The sequence below is a fragment of the Arvicola amphibius genome, chromosome 5 (assembly GCF_903992535.2).
Source record: "Arvicola amphibius chromosome 5, mArvAmp1.2, whole genome shotgun sequence".
NCBI classification, from domain to species: Eukaryota; Metazoa; Chordata; class Mammalia; order Rodentia; family Cricetidae; genus Arvicola; species Arvicola amphibius.
Window position 1 is genome coordinate 53,501,952 of NC_052051.1, and position 17,179 is coordinate 53,519,130.

The window sequence follows — 17,179 nt, forward strand, 5'->3', positions numbered from 1 at the left end:
ATATAAGCAGTGCGCAGTCTTCCTTTTTGCAGAGATGAAAGGGCAGCTGGTTAGTTACAGTGTCACCTCCATCTGGATGGCACTGGTCCCACTGACACTTTCTCCCCAGAGAAAGAAAATTACTAACTTTTCTGAAGAAAAATGAAAAATTCCACAACCTTGGCATTGCCATTGGCAGTGTGTAGTGAGTACATTTCACACTTACTAAATTTTTCCCAATTATGCCAGACAGTGGGGTGCACACCTTTAGTCCCAGCACTCAGGAGGCAGAGGCAGGCAGGTCTCTGAGTTTGAGGCCAGCCTGGTCTACAGAGCAAGTTCCAGGACAGCCAGGGCTGTTGCACAAAGAAACCCTGTCTCTAAAACAAAAAACAAAAATAACAACAAAAAAGTTCCCAATTTAAAAAATTAAATCTAAGGAAATAGGGTTATAGTACCCAAAATAAGGTGACCTAGAACCCAAATGAGCAAAAAGGGGAGAGAGCAAGCGATCAAACATAAGGCTCTCTGCCTGTCACATCATTTCATTTCCTTGTCCTAGTGAAAAGCAGTTCGTTTTTGTTTTCTTTCTTCTTTTTTTTTTTTCCAAGACAAGGTTTGTCTGTGTAGCCCTGACTGTCCTGGAATTCACACTGTAGATTAGGCTGTCCTCAAACTCAGATGACAAACTCCACCTGCCTTTGCCTCCTGAGTGCTGGCATTAAAGGTGTGTGCCACCACTGCCTGGTGAGAAGCAGTTTTTAAAAAGTGCGTGTGTCTGTCTGTCTGTCTATCTGTCTGTCTGTGTCTGTATGAACACCAAGATACCCATGGAAATCAGAAATAAGTTTTTGTTTTAAGATTCTGTTTTTCTGGGCAGTGGTGACACATGCCTTTAGTCCCAGCACTCGGGAGGCAGAGGCAGGTGGATCTCTGAGTTTGAGACCAGCTTGGTCTACAGAGTGAGTTTCAGGACAGCCAGGGCTGTTACACAGAGAAACCCTGTCTCAAAAAACAAACAAACAAAAAAACAAAACAAAAAAAAATCTAAGTTATGTGTCTGTAGTAGGGAGGAAATGTAGCAGGTGGAAATACAGGAGAGGATACCCGGTCCCCTGCAGCTGGCGTTACAGGTGGCTGTGAGCTGCCTGGCATGGGTGTGGGAGCCTGACTTGGGTCATCCACAATAATGTAAGCACTTGTAACTACTGGGCCATCTCTCTAGCCTAGCGGACAATGTCTGTGAGCTGATTCCCTGTGCCTGTGAGTCTGGGGAATCAAACCCAAGTTGTCAGGCTGAGTACCAAGTATCTTTACCCACTGAACTGTCTTCCTGCCCTCCCCCATCTGACTTTTGTGTGGGTTCTGAGGTGTGAGCTCAGGTCCTCACACTTGTACAGCAAGATCTTAAACCGTTGAGCTAGGTCTGCAGCCAGTGTGGAAATGATGTTTCTGACTGATGTAATGTTGATCTTTGTTTTTCAGGATCCAGCAAGTAGGCAAGGAGGCCTATACCTTAGGGCTCACTTCCTCCCACAGCCCGTCAGTAGCGGCTGCCTGTGTTTGCTTCTTAGAGTTGCTTGGTCTTAGCAGCCTCAAGCTTAGGGTTGACATGAAAACGGTGAATGTGATTCTGGGCTACAAGTGCAGAAGTGAAGAAGTCCACCCCAGTTCCGTCAGAGAGTCTCTAGGTACAGCGCCTTTGTTCCGTTTTGCCCAAAGGACACGTGGGGAAGGGTCAAAAGCGTTGAGGTGGAAACAGTACTTACCCCTTTTCTTGCACAGTTCATGTTATTTATTTCACTTTCTTAGATGTCATTTTAATGGGGTTTGAATGACCCTGAGCCTCATTACTTGAACAGAAATGCCCAGGTCCTGACTTTTTCTGTTGACCACATGCTCAGATCCTTGATGGCTTTGATCTCATTGAGCCTTTGCTTTGGTTTTTGGCTTTTTGGAGATGGGAGCCCACTGTGCTCTCTCTTGCTCAGGCTGACCCTGAGCTCCTGAACCCGAGCAGTCCTCTTCCTCAGCGTCCAGAATAGCTGCGGCTGCAGGGCTGTGCCACTGTGCCCACCTGGGTCTTTCTCGCCTGTGTTTTTCATAGCTGAAAAGCTGTCTAAGCTTGCTGACGGTGACAAGGCCACCACCGAAGAGCTGCTCGTTCTCTTGGAAGAAGGCGTGTGGAGCAGCGTTGGGCAGCAGGGTTTCAGCAGGTTTGTGAGCTGCGGCTCGGGCTCTGCTAGTAGACCTGACTGTGGCAGCCTGTGTTCAGCTGATCTTCCAGTATCGTGCTCTTCCATCAAAATCCCGGTCTTCCTCAGCCAGTTTAAAGCAGGCAGAGTTGCATCTTCCCTGTGGATGCCCTCTGTGCGGATGAAAAGGAAGTCTGTTCCTCCTTGTAGGCAAGAGAGGTGGTGGGTTGTTAAGGTTGTTGCGGTGTTTTGTCTGCATGTATGTCTGTGTATGTTCAGCGTCCTCAGAGGCCAGACAAGGGCATCAGATCCTTGGAACTAAAGTTACAAAAGGTTGTGAGCCGTCATGTGGGCGCTAGAGCTGCACTGGGGCCTCTGTCAGAGCAGCAGTTGTTTTAACTACTGAGCCACCCCTCCAGCCCACAAGAGGGGTGTTTGTTTTGTTTTCAAGACAGGGTTTCACTGTGTAGCCTTGGCTGTCCTAGAACTCACTCTGTAGACAGAGACCTACCTACCTCTGCCTCCTGAGTGCTGGGATTAAAGGTGTGCACCACCACACCCAGCTAGTTTTTTGTTTTGTTTTGTTTTGTTTTTAGGAAGTCTAATAAATATTTGGTATGTGTTGAGAAGCATATATTTTAATTATTTTTATTTTTACCACAACGGAGATCAAAGCCACAGCCTCATGCATGTTAAGCATTTGTTCTGTACTGGGTGATAATGCTTACTCCCGTTGAAAGGGGTTTTGTTTATTTTGCTCTTTTCCTTTTTTAAAAAGAAAGTGCTCTGATTAATTTTTTCCAATTTCCAAGTTTCAAACTAGATCTATATTATGAGTTTGTGCATGTGTGTGTGTGTGTGTGTGTGTGTGTGTGTGTTTGTGCATATGTGTGCAGGTGCCCATGGAAGCCAAAGGTATTGATTCCTTGGAATGAGAATTGCAGGCAGCTGGGATCCAGCTAACACGGGTTCCCTGTAGGAGCAGTGAGCTCCCTTCACCACTTAGCCATCTTATTTACTTCTTTATTTACTTCTTTATTTCATGGTTTTTGTTTTGTTTTGTTTTTGAGACAGGGTCTCATTATGGAATCCTGACTGGCTTGGAGCTCGCTCTATAGACCAGGCTGGCTTTTAAACTCATAGATACTCCCTGCCTCAGCCTCCTGAGTGCAGAAATGCACCACCATGTCTGGCCTTAGAGCTATATTTTAAAATTTTTTTCTTTCTGCTATCCATCCCCAATTCTGATTCTAGGTTGTCCAGTGAATCCAGCAGCCAGTGGGCTTTAGTGTTACAGTTCTGCACGGTCCACAGTATGAAGCTGAGCCTGTCCTACCTTAGAGAATGTGCCATGGCAAATGATTGGCTGCAGTTCCTGGTTCACAGCCAACTCCATAACTACCACCCAGAAGAGGTAAACACACTTCCAGAACAGTGTTCTTTCTGTTTTTGTCTGCTGTGAGAGCCATGTTTGCCAAGTTCATTAGACTGGCATCAGGCAAGAGGGTGATCGTAGGTAGAGTGTGGACGAGTTTTGAGGATTCCAGGTTGAACATGGAAATTCACTCAGATTCACTCAAAAGCAACCAACTGTGGTGTCTCAGGTCTGTCATCTCAGTACTAGGGAGACTGAGGAGGCAGGGTCACAAGTTCTAGGCCACCCTGGGCCAGATAGCCGGACGTTATCACGGACAAGTCAGATGACTTTGGAAGCAGCACATGGTCACCTCTGACACCGTTCAGCATCCTAAAGATCCATCCTGAGCCTTTCCGTGATGCACGTGCTCCTCTAGCTAAAAAGGAGTGTGTTTTAATCATCTGCCCTTTAGGTGAACTCCCTCCTCCAGTACTTCAGCCCCATCCTTCAGAGCCACTTGAAGCTGGCTTTTGAGAAACTGTCATCAGGATCCATCTCTCAAGTGGACAGGGACCAGGACTACAAGGGCCACCAGGAACTCCAGCAAAGCAAAGAAGAGACGAGGGATTTCTTTGAAATTCTCCACCAGTGCTCGGAGGAGTCAGCCTCCTGGTGCTGGCTTCTGGCTGAGGCAGTGAGACAGCGGGCTCCTGTCCTCAGTGTCCTGGCCGCTTGTCTCCAGGTGAGGGGCACAAGAAGCCTAAATTAAGGGGCCAGAAAGCAGTAAGACAGAACAGAGCCGAGCATTGTGGTGGGGGCCTGAAGTCCCACGTACTTGGGTGGTTAGGAGGATGGAAAGTTTGAGGCTAGCCTGGGCCGTAAGGTGAGATCCTGTCTCAAAAGAGCAGCACAAGGATTAGAGAGATGATGACTCAGGGCTTGGAGCATACACTGCACTCTTGGGGACCTGGGTTTGGGCACCAGCGCTCGTGCATACACCCCACACAGACACTCAGCACACACATAGTTAAAATAAACTAAGTCTTTTAAAAAGTAAAATAACAACCAAAAAAAAACCAGCCAGGCGGTGGTGGCGCACGCCTTTAATCCCAGCACTCGGGAGGCAGAGGCAGGCGGATCTTTGAGTTCGAGGCCAGCCTGGTCTACAAGAGCTAGTTCCAGGACAGGCTCTAGAAACTATGGGGAAACCCTGTCTCGAAAAAACCAAAAAAAAAAAAAAAAAAAAAAAAGGTAAAATAACAACCACAAAAAAAGCCAAAGCAAGGGCCAGTGGGAAGGCGCTTGCCACCAAACGTGACAGCCTGAGTTTGATTCCTGGGCCTTACAAGGTGGAAGGAGATGAGGGCTGGAGAGCTGGCTCAGTGGTTAAGAATGCTTGTTGCTCTTGCAGAGAACTGGAGTTCAGTGCTCATAGCTGTCTGTTATTCCAGCTCTGGGCACCCATTGTCCCCTTCTAGCTTCTGTGGGCATCAGCACACACATGCTCAGACACACAGAGAATCAGACAGGAGAGAGAAGAAAGAAAAAGGAAGGGAAAGAAAGGAAAGCGAGCAGCAGGCGGAGAGGATGCACGATAGTGAGGCTCCTGCACCTGCTTTCAGCGTCACTGAAAGTGTCCGTGCTGCCACGGCTCAGGCCGTCCCATCCACTGAGGTTCCTCCCTACCTCCTGAGCTCAGACCCTGGCTGGCTGGCCGTCACAAGAACACTGCTGGGCAGGCATCCACCTCCCCCTCGCTGGAGAAGGCAGATTTTCAGATTGAACTTCAGCTAGTTAATGGAGTCTCGTCCCCTTTGTGGCCTTTGACTGCCACATTCTTCAGGACAGTATATGATGGTCCTTTACTTAGTCGTCAGTTTGTGTAGAAGCTCTTGAGTGACCTGCACTAAGAAACAGTGACCTCTTCTGAGAGGGAATGCCCATCTGTGGCCTTTGTGCATCTGTATAATCCAGGCCCAGTTCTTTCCTTTTGAAACATTCTTATCCAATGACAGGGTGCCAGTGCTGTCCCCTGTCTGTGTGTTTGGATTGTCACCTCTGTGGAGGACAGGGTTGCAGCTGAAGCAATGGGACACATCCAGGCCTCTGTAGAGGATCATCCATGGAGCCTTGAGGACCTGTCCGTTATCTGGAGAACTGTGTTGACGAGGCAGAAGAGCCACACCCTCATCCGAGGCTTCCAACTTTTCATTAAGGTATTTTATGTTCTCTCTCTCTCTCTCTCTCTCTCTCTCTCTCTCTCTCTCTCTCTCTCTCTTTCCCCTCCCCCTCCCTCCCTCCCTCCTTCCCTCCCTCCCTCTCTCCCCCCCTCTCTCCCTTCCTCTCTCCCTTCCTCCCTCCATGTGTTTATAGAACTTCAGCATTCAAGGCATAGCACCCCTTGGCTTTTTCTTACTGAATCAACAAGAGACGATAGTAGACCTACTGTGTGGTGTTTAGTGTTAGGTATCAAGCCCCAGGGCCTTTGAGAGATACCACATTTATTTAGCAGAGGACTTATATGTATTGGTGTAGTAAGTTCTCATAATATAAAGCTATGTATATGTAGATGTTATGAAGTGCATTACCCTTATTTTATAGACTAATAACTGAAGTCACAGAACTCAAACCACACAGACTTAAGTGCACTAGTATGTGGACACACTTACAGTTCAAATTCCTCCTTTCTAATCCAAAATTCCTCTCTTCTGACCTGACAACCCCACTAATAGTCTGGATGGTGCCACAGAGACCTTAAGAGGGTAGGCTACTGGAGCATTTTGCCTCCAGGAATACTTGTTGGGGCATAGCGCCACCCAGTGGACAGTCTATAGACTAACCAGAAATGGATTTGTTGATTTTTTTCTCTTTTTTTCAAAAGGAAATAACACGAGAGATTTAATTTAGTTCTGAAGCTGTTATTAATAGCATTTGATGCTCTGGGTTTTCTAATTTCAATTCTTCTTCAAAGGATTCTCCCCTTCTATTGATTATGGAGATGTACGAACTGTGTATGTTCTTCAAGAATTACGAGAAAGCAAAAGTCAAGCTTGTGGAGTTCCAGAAAAGCCTTGAGACGGTAGGCTTTGGAATGGGAGTGCCCCGCCCTCTGGTCTGAAGTTGGTTGGCATGGCTCTTGTGCTTGGTGGCTGGCATGGGGAGACAGCAGGCGGGCGAGTGCGTCACGTGACTGGCAGTCACGTGTGTAGTTGCAGAGAAGCCAGGCAGGCATGCAGTGATTTGTAGTTGCCACAGAGACGTGTCACGTGATACTCTGCTGCCTCGTGTCCTGGTGGTGTAGCCACACTTAGTGGGGCTAAGATGGATGGGATGCGGACGCCAAAAAGTGGGGTGGCCTGTGGCTGCGTTTTCTCAGTCGGGCATGGACCTGAGAGTGGCGCATGCGTGAGACACCGCTTTTTTTCCTGGGAGAGGCAAAGGTTTTGGTTCGGGAGCCATTGAGAAGGCTTAACAGGTTTGCCTCACAAGCTTGACAACCTCAGTTCCATCCCCAGAGCCAGGGTGGAAAGCAGGAGAGAGGCCTAACTCCCTGAAGTGTCGTACATGAGCCACCTCACACACCTCAGTCCAGCGTTGCCCCGAAGCTGCTGCCACGAAGTTAGCGCCCATAGCTTAGAATTATTTTTGGATGGCATTCAGAATATTAGAGTAAAATTAAATATTAAATAAAATACGATTTTTCGTATTTTAATAAGAAAGGAAATGCCTACTCAGGTGAGAGTTTTTGAGACATTTGAGACATTGCTCAGTAGCCTAGACTGTCCTGGAACTTATAATTCTCCTCCTCTTCCTTAACAGAGGTAAGAAAGGCTGTCTAAAAGACCTTAATGATATGAATTTGAAATCTTCTGGGCTCAAATATAGGCCCAGACCGCCTTCTAGGAAGCTTCCAAGTGAGAAACTAATTTGGTAGTATGAAGAATTTAAGCCAGGGAACTCCATGGTTCCCAGTGTTGGCGGCTTTCGACTTTCATACACATAGCCCCATATCAACACTCCCTGTGTGATAGACCCAGGAGGGTGCTCTGACACTCCCTGTGTGATAGACCCACTAGAGAATACCCTTAAAAGTTTTTGGATTTCCTGTCCCAAAATTTTGAGGATTCTGCTTTTTCATTCCCGTGAACCATTGTCTTTGAGCCTTTGTTGTTTCTCGTAGCTTGACACAGCTCCTGCAAGGGGCCTTCCTGTCCTCCCTGCCGCGTGGATGAAGGACCAGGCGTGTTTCCTTTTGAAACTTATGCCACAGCAGTGTCAGACACAGTATGAGCTGGGGAAGCTCCTCCAGCTGCTTGTCGGAACTGAGCATCTCTTCTCCGATGGTAAGCCAGCGTTGTCCCGAAGCTGCTGCCAAGAAGCTAGCTCCCATATCTTAGAATTGTTTTTGGAGGGCACTCAGAATTTTAGAGTGCATTGAGAGATAGCATCACACTGATGTCCATAACTGAGTGTGAAGAGGTCATCTGTAATAGCGCCACCCACTGTGATGCAACCAGTCCTTCTAAACAGCTGCCACATGGTTGTAGATGGAAGTTTCTGTCACACCTGGTCCCGCGCCATTCAGTCCCCTCAAAACACACAGAGGCTTTTAATTATAAACTGTTTGATCTATTAGCTCAGGCTTATTATTAACTAGTTCTTATGACTTAACCCATTATTCTTGTCTGTGTTTAGCCATGTGGCTTGGTACTGTTCCTCGGTGCAGCATTCTCACCTTGCTTCCTCTGCATCTGGCTGGTGACTGCAGACTGAGCCTTTCCTCTTCCCAGAATTCTCCTAGTATGGTCACCCCATCTATACTTCCTGCCTGGCTACTGGCCAGTCAGCATTTTATGAAACCAATATGAATGACAAATCTTTACAGGGTTTAAGAGCATTATCCCACAGCACATGGTCACATACACACACACACATACCCACACTCACACGTATGTATTACACACACATGTGTGCACATCCTTCCGTATTGACACATCATTGTAATCCTCCCTGGCAGATAACTATAATATGTCCTCGATGCTTAGGGCCACAAACCCTATTTCAGAAATAATAATTAATTGTGAACATTTTAGAGACAATTTGTGCTTTCTTTTTTTCCTCCAGACATTGACTCTCTAAGATTGTTGCCAGTTACTTCAAACTGACATTGTCTTTCTCTTTTCTGCTCTTGGGTCTTTCAAGTTGTTGAGTGACAGTGTCCTCCAGTTGTACTGTTCCGGGATGCTCACAGATGTTCAGCTGATGAGCAGAGCTCCACAGAACACTGACAGAATGCTGGGCTCAGTACCAAACATTCCAGGCTCCAGGTCTCATGGCTGAAAGAAAACAGTGTTTCTAAGAGGTAGCATTCCAGAACAGCACGGGCTAGTGACTGAGTGCTGGTCAGTGTTTTGTCAAGCTGACACAAGCAACATTTACCTGGGAAGAGGTGTCTCAGTTGAGCAATTGCCCATATCAGCTTGGCCTTGGTCATGTCTATGAGGAATTGTCTTGGTTGTTGATTGACATGGGAGGGTCCAACCCACTGTGGGTAGTGCTGGTCAGAGCCCAAGCCAGAAGAGCAAGACCGTAAGCAGCACTTTGCCATGGTCCCTGCCCTGACTTCCCTCTGTGATAGACTGTTACTGGGCAGGGTGAGCTGAAAGAAACCCTTTCCTCCCTGAGTTCCGTTTCCTCAGAATGCTGTAGCACAGCGACAGAAAGCAGACTTCAGCACGTTTCTATAAGCACAGCTAGGCTGTTTCTAAGCCTGTGCTTTGCTTCTGGAATCCTGGCAACTGGAAGGCTGATGCAGGAAGACCTGAGGCCAGTGTGGGCTACATAACAAGACCATGTCTCAAAAACCAAGAAAAACATTTGCGTTTTCTATAACGCCAGCAAAGAGAGAAGGCACGACCATGCTGGTGACCGTTGTGTGATGTGTCGCCTGTCTCTAGAACTACCTAGATCAGATTGCCATTCTGCAGCTAGCACTAGAAATAACCTCATGTCGTCTGTGTAAGTGGACATGCATGGGCTTCATGTAATATTAATTGAAAGTAGGAACACCCAGCTGCACAAAGCATTGCTAGAGACTACTTGCTCGTCTGTTTGTTTTTGTTGCCGTACTGGCTGTCAAACTCCAGTGTCGTGTGTGCTAGCCAAGCTCTCTGCTATCAAGATGTGCTCACGGGGCTGGAGAGATGGCTCAGTGGTTAAAAGCATTGCCTGCTCTTCCAAAGGTCCTGAGTTCAATTCCCAGCAACCACATGGTGGCTCACAACCATCTGTAATGAGGTCTGGTGCCCTCTTCTGGCCTACAGGCAAACACGCAGACAGAATATTGTGTACATAATAAATAAATAAATAAATAAATAAATAAATAAATGAAAATATGTGCTCACGGCTCTGAAATTCCTGATGTTACCAGGGCAATCCTTCCAGGGACAACAGGAAGTGCAGCTGTGTCCCCTGTGTTAAACACCAGATAGAGCACATATTGCTCCACTCTGAATATAGTTACAGTAGCCATGCCTGAGGACTGGCCAGTACAGTCGCAGCTGCCCTGCAAGCCTGTGTCCCCATCCAAATGATGCTGGTTTTGAGTGAGCAAATGACCAAACAAATTTGATGGAAATAAGAACAAATGAGATAGACAGAAACACACACACACACACACGGGGGGGGGTGGGGCTAAGGTAGAATTGCCATGAGATTGAAGCCAGTCTGGACTAAAGTGTGATTCTGTCTAATAAAAGCCACATGTGTATAATAGATGTTGATTTCATGTGTTAATCTAATCTCTGCCAGTTCTTAGAGCAAGTTGGGCAAGTTCAGCCAGACTTTGACTAAGGGTTTTGCAATGTATACATACACACACACACACACACATATACACTGAAAATGCTAAATGTCATAGACACATACATATATACATATTTATATACATTTATATATATTTATATGTGTATATTTATATGCATATTCATGATACATATGTGTTTGTGTGTGGATAGATGGAGTGAAAGAGATAGATGGGACTTAGCATTTTGAGTATGTAGGTAACTGAACTTACGGCTTCTCTAATCAGTCAGAATAAAAGACTTGTTTTTATAGGACATACACCTATAATCTTAGCACTTTGGAGGTAGAGTTAGAAGAACCAGGAGTTTAAGATTTTCCTTGGCTATTAATGAGCTCAAGACCAGCTTGAGCTGTGTGCTACCCTGTCTCAAAAAACAAACAAACAAAAACAACCCAAAAAAGAAAGTTCTGTGTCTGTTTCTCCTTTCCTCACACTGGTGTTTCCTCAGTGCTGTGTAACTGTGTCCTCTCTTCCACACAGGCCCAGACGTGCAGAAACTGTGCGTGCTCAGCCAGATCTTGAAGGACACACCTGTAGCCATCAGCCCTGCAGTTATTACCAGCTACAGCCCTGAGAATTTTCAGCATGAGTGTAGATCTATTTTGGAAAAGCTGAAGGCGGATGGACAGTTTGCTGTGGCCAGGAGAGTGGCAGAGTTAGCAGCATTGCCTGTGGACAGCTTGGTCATTGAACAGGTAGAACATTCAAGTTGCTCACGCTCCTAACAGAGAACCTAAGAGATGCAGTCCATAGGCGGTGCAGCCATTTCTGCACATTACTTCAGAAGTGAGTACACTTTGCATATACTGAAAAATATGCTTCTTTGACGTAGGCACTGCCTGTAGAGCGGCAGTTCTCTACCTGGAAGTCACGTGTCAGATGTCCCGCACATCAAATATCTACATTATGATTAGTAACAGTAGCAAAATTACAGTTATGAAGTAGTGACAAAATTAATTTTATGGTTGGGGTCAGCACAGCAGGAGGAACCGCATTCAAGGGTCGCAGCACTAGGAAGGTTGAGGACCACTGCCCTGGAATAAGCTCGAGCTGCATTCCTTTGAACAGGGTAAATAGAAAGTGGCTTTCTCTGAGCCCCGCTCAGTTAGACGCATTGAGATTATTTTCATTCTGACTTTGCACATAATTGTACCCAGTGCCCTCTGCAGCCCAGGCTTATCTGTAATCATGAGATTGGCTTATAGCCAGCATGGCCTTAGCGCATCAATGTCTGGAGGATGCTTCCTTACCCCCGTAAGGCTGAAGTCTGCTTTGTTCAATTTCACAGCTAACCCAGGAAATGGAGACCCTAAAACACACTCAGAAGTGGTCCCTCAAACACGCAAGAATTGACTTCTGGAAAAAATGCCATGAAAACTTTAAGAAAAACTCTATTTCGAACAGAGCGGCCTCTTCCTTCTTCTCCAGCCAGGTCCCTGTGGTGAGCCAGCATCCCGCTGAGCCAGGCAGCCTGGAGGAGCGCCACCTGCTGCTCACGCTTGGGGGGCACTGGCTGGCCCAGGAAGAGCCTGTTCCCTTGGAAGAAGTAGAAGAGCTGGAGAAACAGGCTTGGATCTGCCGCATTACCTGGCATGCCTGTGGAGGGGGCACGGAGGAAACCCAGCCCAGCCCCTCTCAACAAGTGTCAGCTGGCCCTGAACTATCCTTTGATATCTTAGCCAATGAGTTTTCCTTCTCCAAGCTTGCTGCTCTGAACACATCCAAATACTTAGACCCTAATGGTCTTCCATCCAAAGAGACGTGTGAGAACAGACTGAATTGGAAGGAGCAGGAAGCACTGAATGCTCTGATCGGACAGCTGCTGGATGGTGGCTGTGTGCACGAAGCAAGCCGAGTGTGCCGGTATTTTCACTTCTACAGTCAGGATGTGGCACTGGTGCTGCACTGTAGAGCCTTGGCGTCCGCAGAGGCCAGCGTGGACGACCTGCACTCAAACATCCGAGCTCTCCTCCCAAGTGCTGCGCTGCCTGATGACCAAGAGAGCCCTAGTGCCCCTCTTCGGAAAGCCCATAGCAGTAAGTAAAGGGTGACACCCTGTCTGTCTTCTTTGTCACATGGGGCAGTGCTGTCTCCAGGAAGTGGGCACCTCTTAGGATGTCATAGTTACACTAAATTAAGGAGCTGCTAACTTTTCCCCCAAGTAATGTGTTAACAAAGTTATTAACTAGTCAGTAAAGTAACATCTTTTTATTAGCTCAAGTAGATCAAGTGGAGGAATTCAGCTTGGCTGATAGCTAGTTTAGTTAACTGAAATTATATAAGTTATATAAATATTATAAGCCAGCACTGGGAGGCAGAAGCAGGATTGCCCATGAGTTTGAGGCCAGCCAAGGGCTACATAGTCAAACTATCTCAAAACAAAAATAAAGCCAAAAACATCTGGGCACATGAGCACATACCATTAATATCAGCATTCAGGAGGCAGGGGCAAGTGGATTTCCGTGAATCCAGTTTGGTCTACATAGCAAGTTCCAGGACAGCCAAGTCAAAAAAAGTTGATATAAAGTGCATAGACCACTTTTGCAGGGGACCAATTTGGTTCCCAGCAACCAAGTTAGATCATTCACAAGGCCCTGTAGCTCCAGCTCCAGAGACCAGCCCCTTCTCCTAACACTCGTGCACACACATGGGGTTAAAATCAAGTATCTGCTTAGGAGTTTATAATTCTACATCAGTAGGAGGTAGAAATAGGATAGGTTTTTGTGTTATTTGCCTCATTGAACTTACTTTTCCTATGTGTATTCTTATTTTTCTTGGAATATTCTACATAGACGTGTCTTGTAGAAACAGAACGTTCCAAGTCACCGTTGCTCTCATTTATGTGTCATTGTGCTGGCTGGGCCGGAACTGGCTGGTGGGGCGGTCGTGGGCGGTAGACCATGGGCGGACTCCCTTGCTGCTATCGTGGGAGGAAAACACTCACCTCATTCTGCACTGATTTTGGGATAGATTTTATCATCTTTGTTCAGTGTTCATTGTGATTGTTTCTGCACCTGTTGATCTGTTCATGTAGTTTTTTTCCTTCTTTAAACTATTAATATGAGATATGCTTATTGATTTTTAAATACTGAACCAACCGTGCATTCCCAGGTAAACACATCACCTTTGATCAGTACAGGTGGGATTGATTAGGTCTTTGGCTGAGGGCTTTTGTGTGTATGTTCTTGAGGACTAGTCTCAAATTTGTTTTTTGTTTGTTGTTTGTTTGTTTGTTTGTTTGTTTGTTTTGAGACGGGATCCCTCTACATAGCCCTGGCTGTCCTGGAACTCCCTTTGTAGACCAAGCTGGCCTCAAAAATCACAGAGATCCTCCTGTCTTTGAAGTGCTAGGACTAAAGACGCGCGCCACCACACCCAGCTGTGGTTTACCCAGGTGTAATTTACCCCACCCCCACCTCACCCCCACACCTTCCCAGGTCTTATGTAGCCCAGACCAACCTTTAATCTCCTTTGTACCTGAGGATGATGTTAAACCCCGTCCTCCCACCTCCCACCTCCACCTCTCAAGTGCCTGGATTAGAGGCCTGAGCTGCCGCGGCTGACTTGATGTTATTTCCCCAAGTCTGAATCTAGAGGCTTAATTTTAGAATATTTTAAATTATGAATTCCTTTTATAATTATACAGTTATTAAGGTTATCTTTTAGCTTTTGGATGAGTTTTGGTAGTTTGTGGTTTTTTCAGGAAAACTTTTTTCCCCTGTGTTTTGAATCATTTGGACAGTTTTCTACCATATTGTGTAATGTTTTTGTTTTTTTCTTTGTAAAGAAAAGTGCATGGGTGTTTTTCACTGTGTGTGAAAATACAGTTGTAGTCCTCACATGGACTCTGGAGATCAAACTGGGATTCCCTAGAAGAGCAGCCAGTGTTCTTAACTGCTGAGCCATCTCTTCAGCCCCCTACCCCTTTTTGACACAGGGTCTCTCTATGTAGCTGGCCTGGAACTCAATATGTGGACCCCGTTTGTCTGTGCACCATGTGTATTCATTGCCCTCAGCAACCAGAGAAGGATATCCAACCCCGGAACAAGAGCTGGGGTTGGTTGTGAGCTGCCATGTGGGTACTGGGGATTGAACCTGGATTCTGGATTTACCTCCTCCCAACCCCCAACTCACTCCAGCTACCATGGCAGCCTCCACCACCACTGTCAAGAGGCGACTTAGATGCCAGGGCAGGGAGAGAAGGCACAGGAGCTCACGCCCTACCCTAAAGCCGGTCCTAGTGCTTGCTTGGGTACTCATATGTATGGACAGACACTTGCAGTCTCTCCTCCACCTCCCTGCTCAGGTCTAGGTTTCTATAGGTTTGTTTGTTGTGTTTTGAGACGTAGCCCATGCTGGCCTCCAACTGGCTGTGTAGCCAAGGATGACCTTGAACTCTTGATCTTCTACCCCCAAGTACCAGGATCAGAGAGATGCCCCAGCACCCTGCTTCACTTTTAAAGTGTATGTGTTTAGATTTAAGCTGTTTTTCTGTTTGTCTTTATCACTGTATGGCCAGCAGTGGCCTTGAACTCCTTTCTGAATCTCCCTGCATCCACTTCTAGAGAGCTGAGGTTACAGGTTTGTGCCGCCATGCAGACTTATGTGATGGGAGTGGAGCTCAGGACTTCAGGCATGCTAGGCAAGCACTTGGGTGGGTGCAATGCTTCTTCAGCTCATGATGCTTAATATTCTAAGTATAGAAGCTTAGCATGCTTAGTGTAACAAATGAAGGAGTGCCGTCATGCAGAATGCGAAAAGTAAATTCAGTGCTGTCTTTTCAGAGCTTCCAGGACGCCAGTTTTTTGCTTGCATGTGTTATTTTCTGCATGCCAGTGCAAGCACACACAAAACATTTCCCCAAAAGTTAGACCCTATCATATTAATCTACATGTTTACCCTGTCAGGATGGACCAGTGGGCTCTCTAGTGGGGAAAGACCATTCTGCTGGATGGATGTACCATACTTCAGTGGGGTTTGATAGTAAAAGCCTGTGTCACAAACAGGGTAGCAGCACACGTCTACAATCTTAGCACTTGGGAGCTGAAGCAGGAGAATCACTCCAAAGTTAAGGCAGCCTGAGCTACAAAGTGAGTTCCGCCACAAGGTGCTAAGAACGAGATGCTGAGAGACAAAAAGAAACAAAGTGTCACATGGTCTACTTTTGTTTCCTTATGAAAATGTTCTACCAAGTAAGAAACATTTCTCCTAGTTCAGGCTAAGGCTGGGTTTCAACCTAAGTCCTTAAAAAAAAAAAATAGGCAAGCACTCTGCTTCTGAACCACATGTCTGGCCCAAAGGTTTCCTTTCTAAAACCCGGAATAAGACTGGGGAGGAGTTATTTGAAGGAGAAGGGAGGCCGGCAGCTGGAGACAGAGCAGGGTGAAGGGAGAACCAAGGGGTCGAGAGATGGTCTGGAGATCAGTAGATGTGTTGGCTGTGCAACACAAGGGGGATTTGAGAGCAGAGGGCTCTGCCGGCGTCTTGGTGCTGGCCTCTAGCGCATGCAGGAAGCTTGAAGTCTGAGGTAGTGTGAGATCACTGAAGAAACCGTGGTTGGATTTCCTGAAAGGCGGTGATGGAAGTTTAAGTGGGGCTGTCAGAAGTGGCCCCAGAGCCAGGAACATCATGGAAGCTCAGTTCAGGGGCGGTGGGGGGCGGGGGGTCTTTTCAAAGTGATGAAGTCATGGGGCGCTGGGAAGAGGGCAACTTAAAGCTCCCTTCAGACTTGGGTTTGCTTTCAGCTTCCAGTTTGGACAGTCAGTCATTTATGATGGCGCCCTCTACTGATGAAGTGGCAAGGAGTCTCCGAGCTCTCACCAGCAAGTGCCTCCGCGGGAAGAACTACTGCCGGCAGGTCCTCTGTCTGTATGAACTTGCCAAGGTGTGTGCCAGGGGTCCCACAGAGCACTGTCTGAGAGGGAAGTGGGAAGCTGGGGTAGACTTTGGACATTGCGGTGGCAGCTTTTCAGATAATTGGGAAAGAAAGAGAGTACTTGCCTAGCATGAGCAGGGTCCCTAGATCCCCAGAGCCACAAGAAAACAGAATTATGACTGTACGTCAGGCCCTTGTCAAGATGGTGACCCATCTGGGGACTAGTGGAGAGGATGCCAGGCCACTTTGAGTCTTGGCTGTAGCTCAGGCAAACAGAAAGGTGGGGCAAGACATTTAACTCCCATGGGCTCCTGGCTCTTCTCTATAAACACTAGTTTGAACATGAGTTCCTTCTAGACTTCAGGAGTAAGATTTTGCTCTATAAATTAACATTGTATATGGCATTTGATGCATATAAAGACAGAAGGCTTAAGCCTCTAATCCCAGCACTTGGGATACCGAGGCAGGTGGATTGCCAGGAGTTTGAGGCCAGCCTGGGCTGTGTAGGGAGACCCTGTCTCCTCCTCCATCCCTACTCCAAAACAATCCAGAGCAGCCAGGATTTGTGAGTGGCCCTGCCCTGGGAAACAGCCTTAAGTGAAAGACCATAAGGGAAGCGAAGCTGAGCGGTGCAGCGCTCCACCTCAGATGGGGTCTCTGCAAACTCGGGCCTCCTTGCATGCTCTGGGAGCAATAAAGGCTCTTTCACGTCCACTCCTTTACACCGTATGACTGAAAAGATGAGCGTTCAACACGAGGTGAGGGACTGGCTTGGTGAGGTGACAGGACTCGCAGGCGCGCTGCTGGCTGCTTCTGGACTTCTGGAATCGCTAAGCTCGGGCAGCAGTGGTCTGCACATCTGAGTGCGTTTACTTTCTGTTTCACAATGACCCTGCTCCTGTTATCTT

The 17,179-nt window shown here is 47.0% G+C and overlaps 1 protein-coding gene across 1 annotated transcript in view; it reads left to right on the forward strand.

Annotated features, from left to right (window-relative positions):
- Spg11 (SPG11 vesicle trafficking associated, spatacsin) overlaps positions 1-17,179 on the forward strand; it is a 68,199-nt gene that overhangs the window by 44,534 nt on the left and 6,486 nt on the right. Inside the window, exons 22-31 of the mRNA XM_038330727.1 lie at positions 1,465-1,670; positions 2,087-2,195; positions 3,429-3,588; positions 4,004-4,273; positions 5,547-5,747; positions 6,503-6,610; positions 7,712-7,874; positions 10,877-11,091; positions 11,685-12,432; positions 16,141-16,280. Coding sequence (XP_038186655.1) covers positions 1,465-1,670; positions 2,087-2,195; positions 3,429-3,588; positions 4,004-4,273; positions 5,547-5,747; positions 6,503-6,610; positions 7,712-7,874; positions 10,877-11,091; positions 11,685-12,432; positions 16,141-16,280 — 2,320 coding nt within the window. The remainder of the gene's footprint in view (positions 1-1,464; positions 1,671-2,086; positions 2,196-3,428; positions 3,589-4,003; positions 4,274-5,546; positions 5,748-6,502; positions 6,611-7,711; positions 7,875-10,876; positions 11,092-11,684; positions 12,433-16,140; positions 16,281-17,179) is intronic.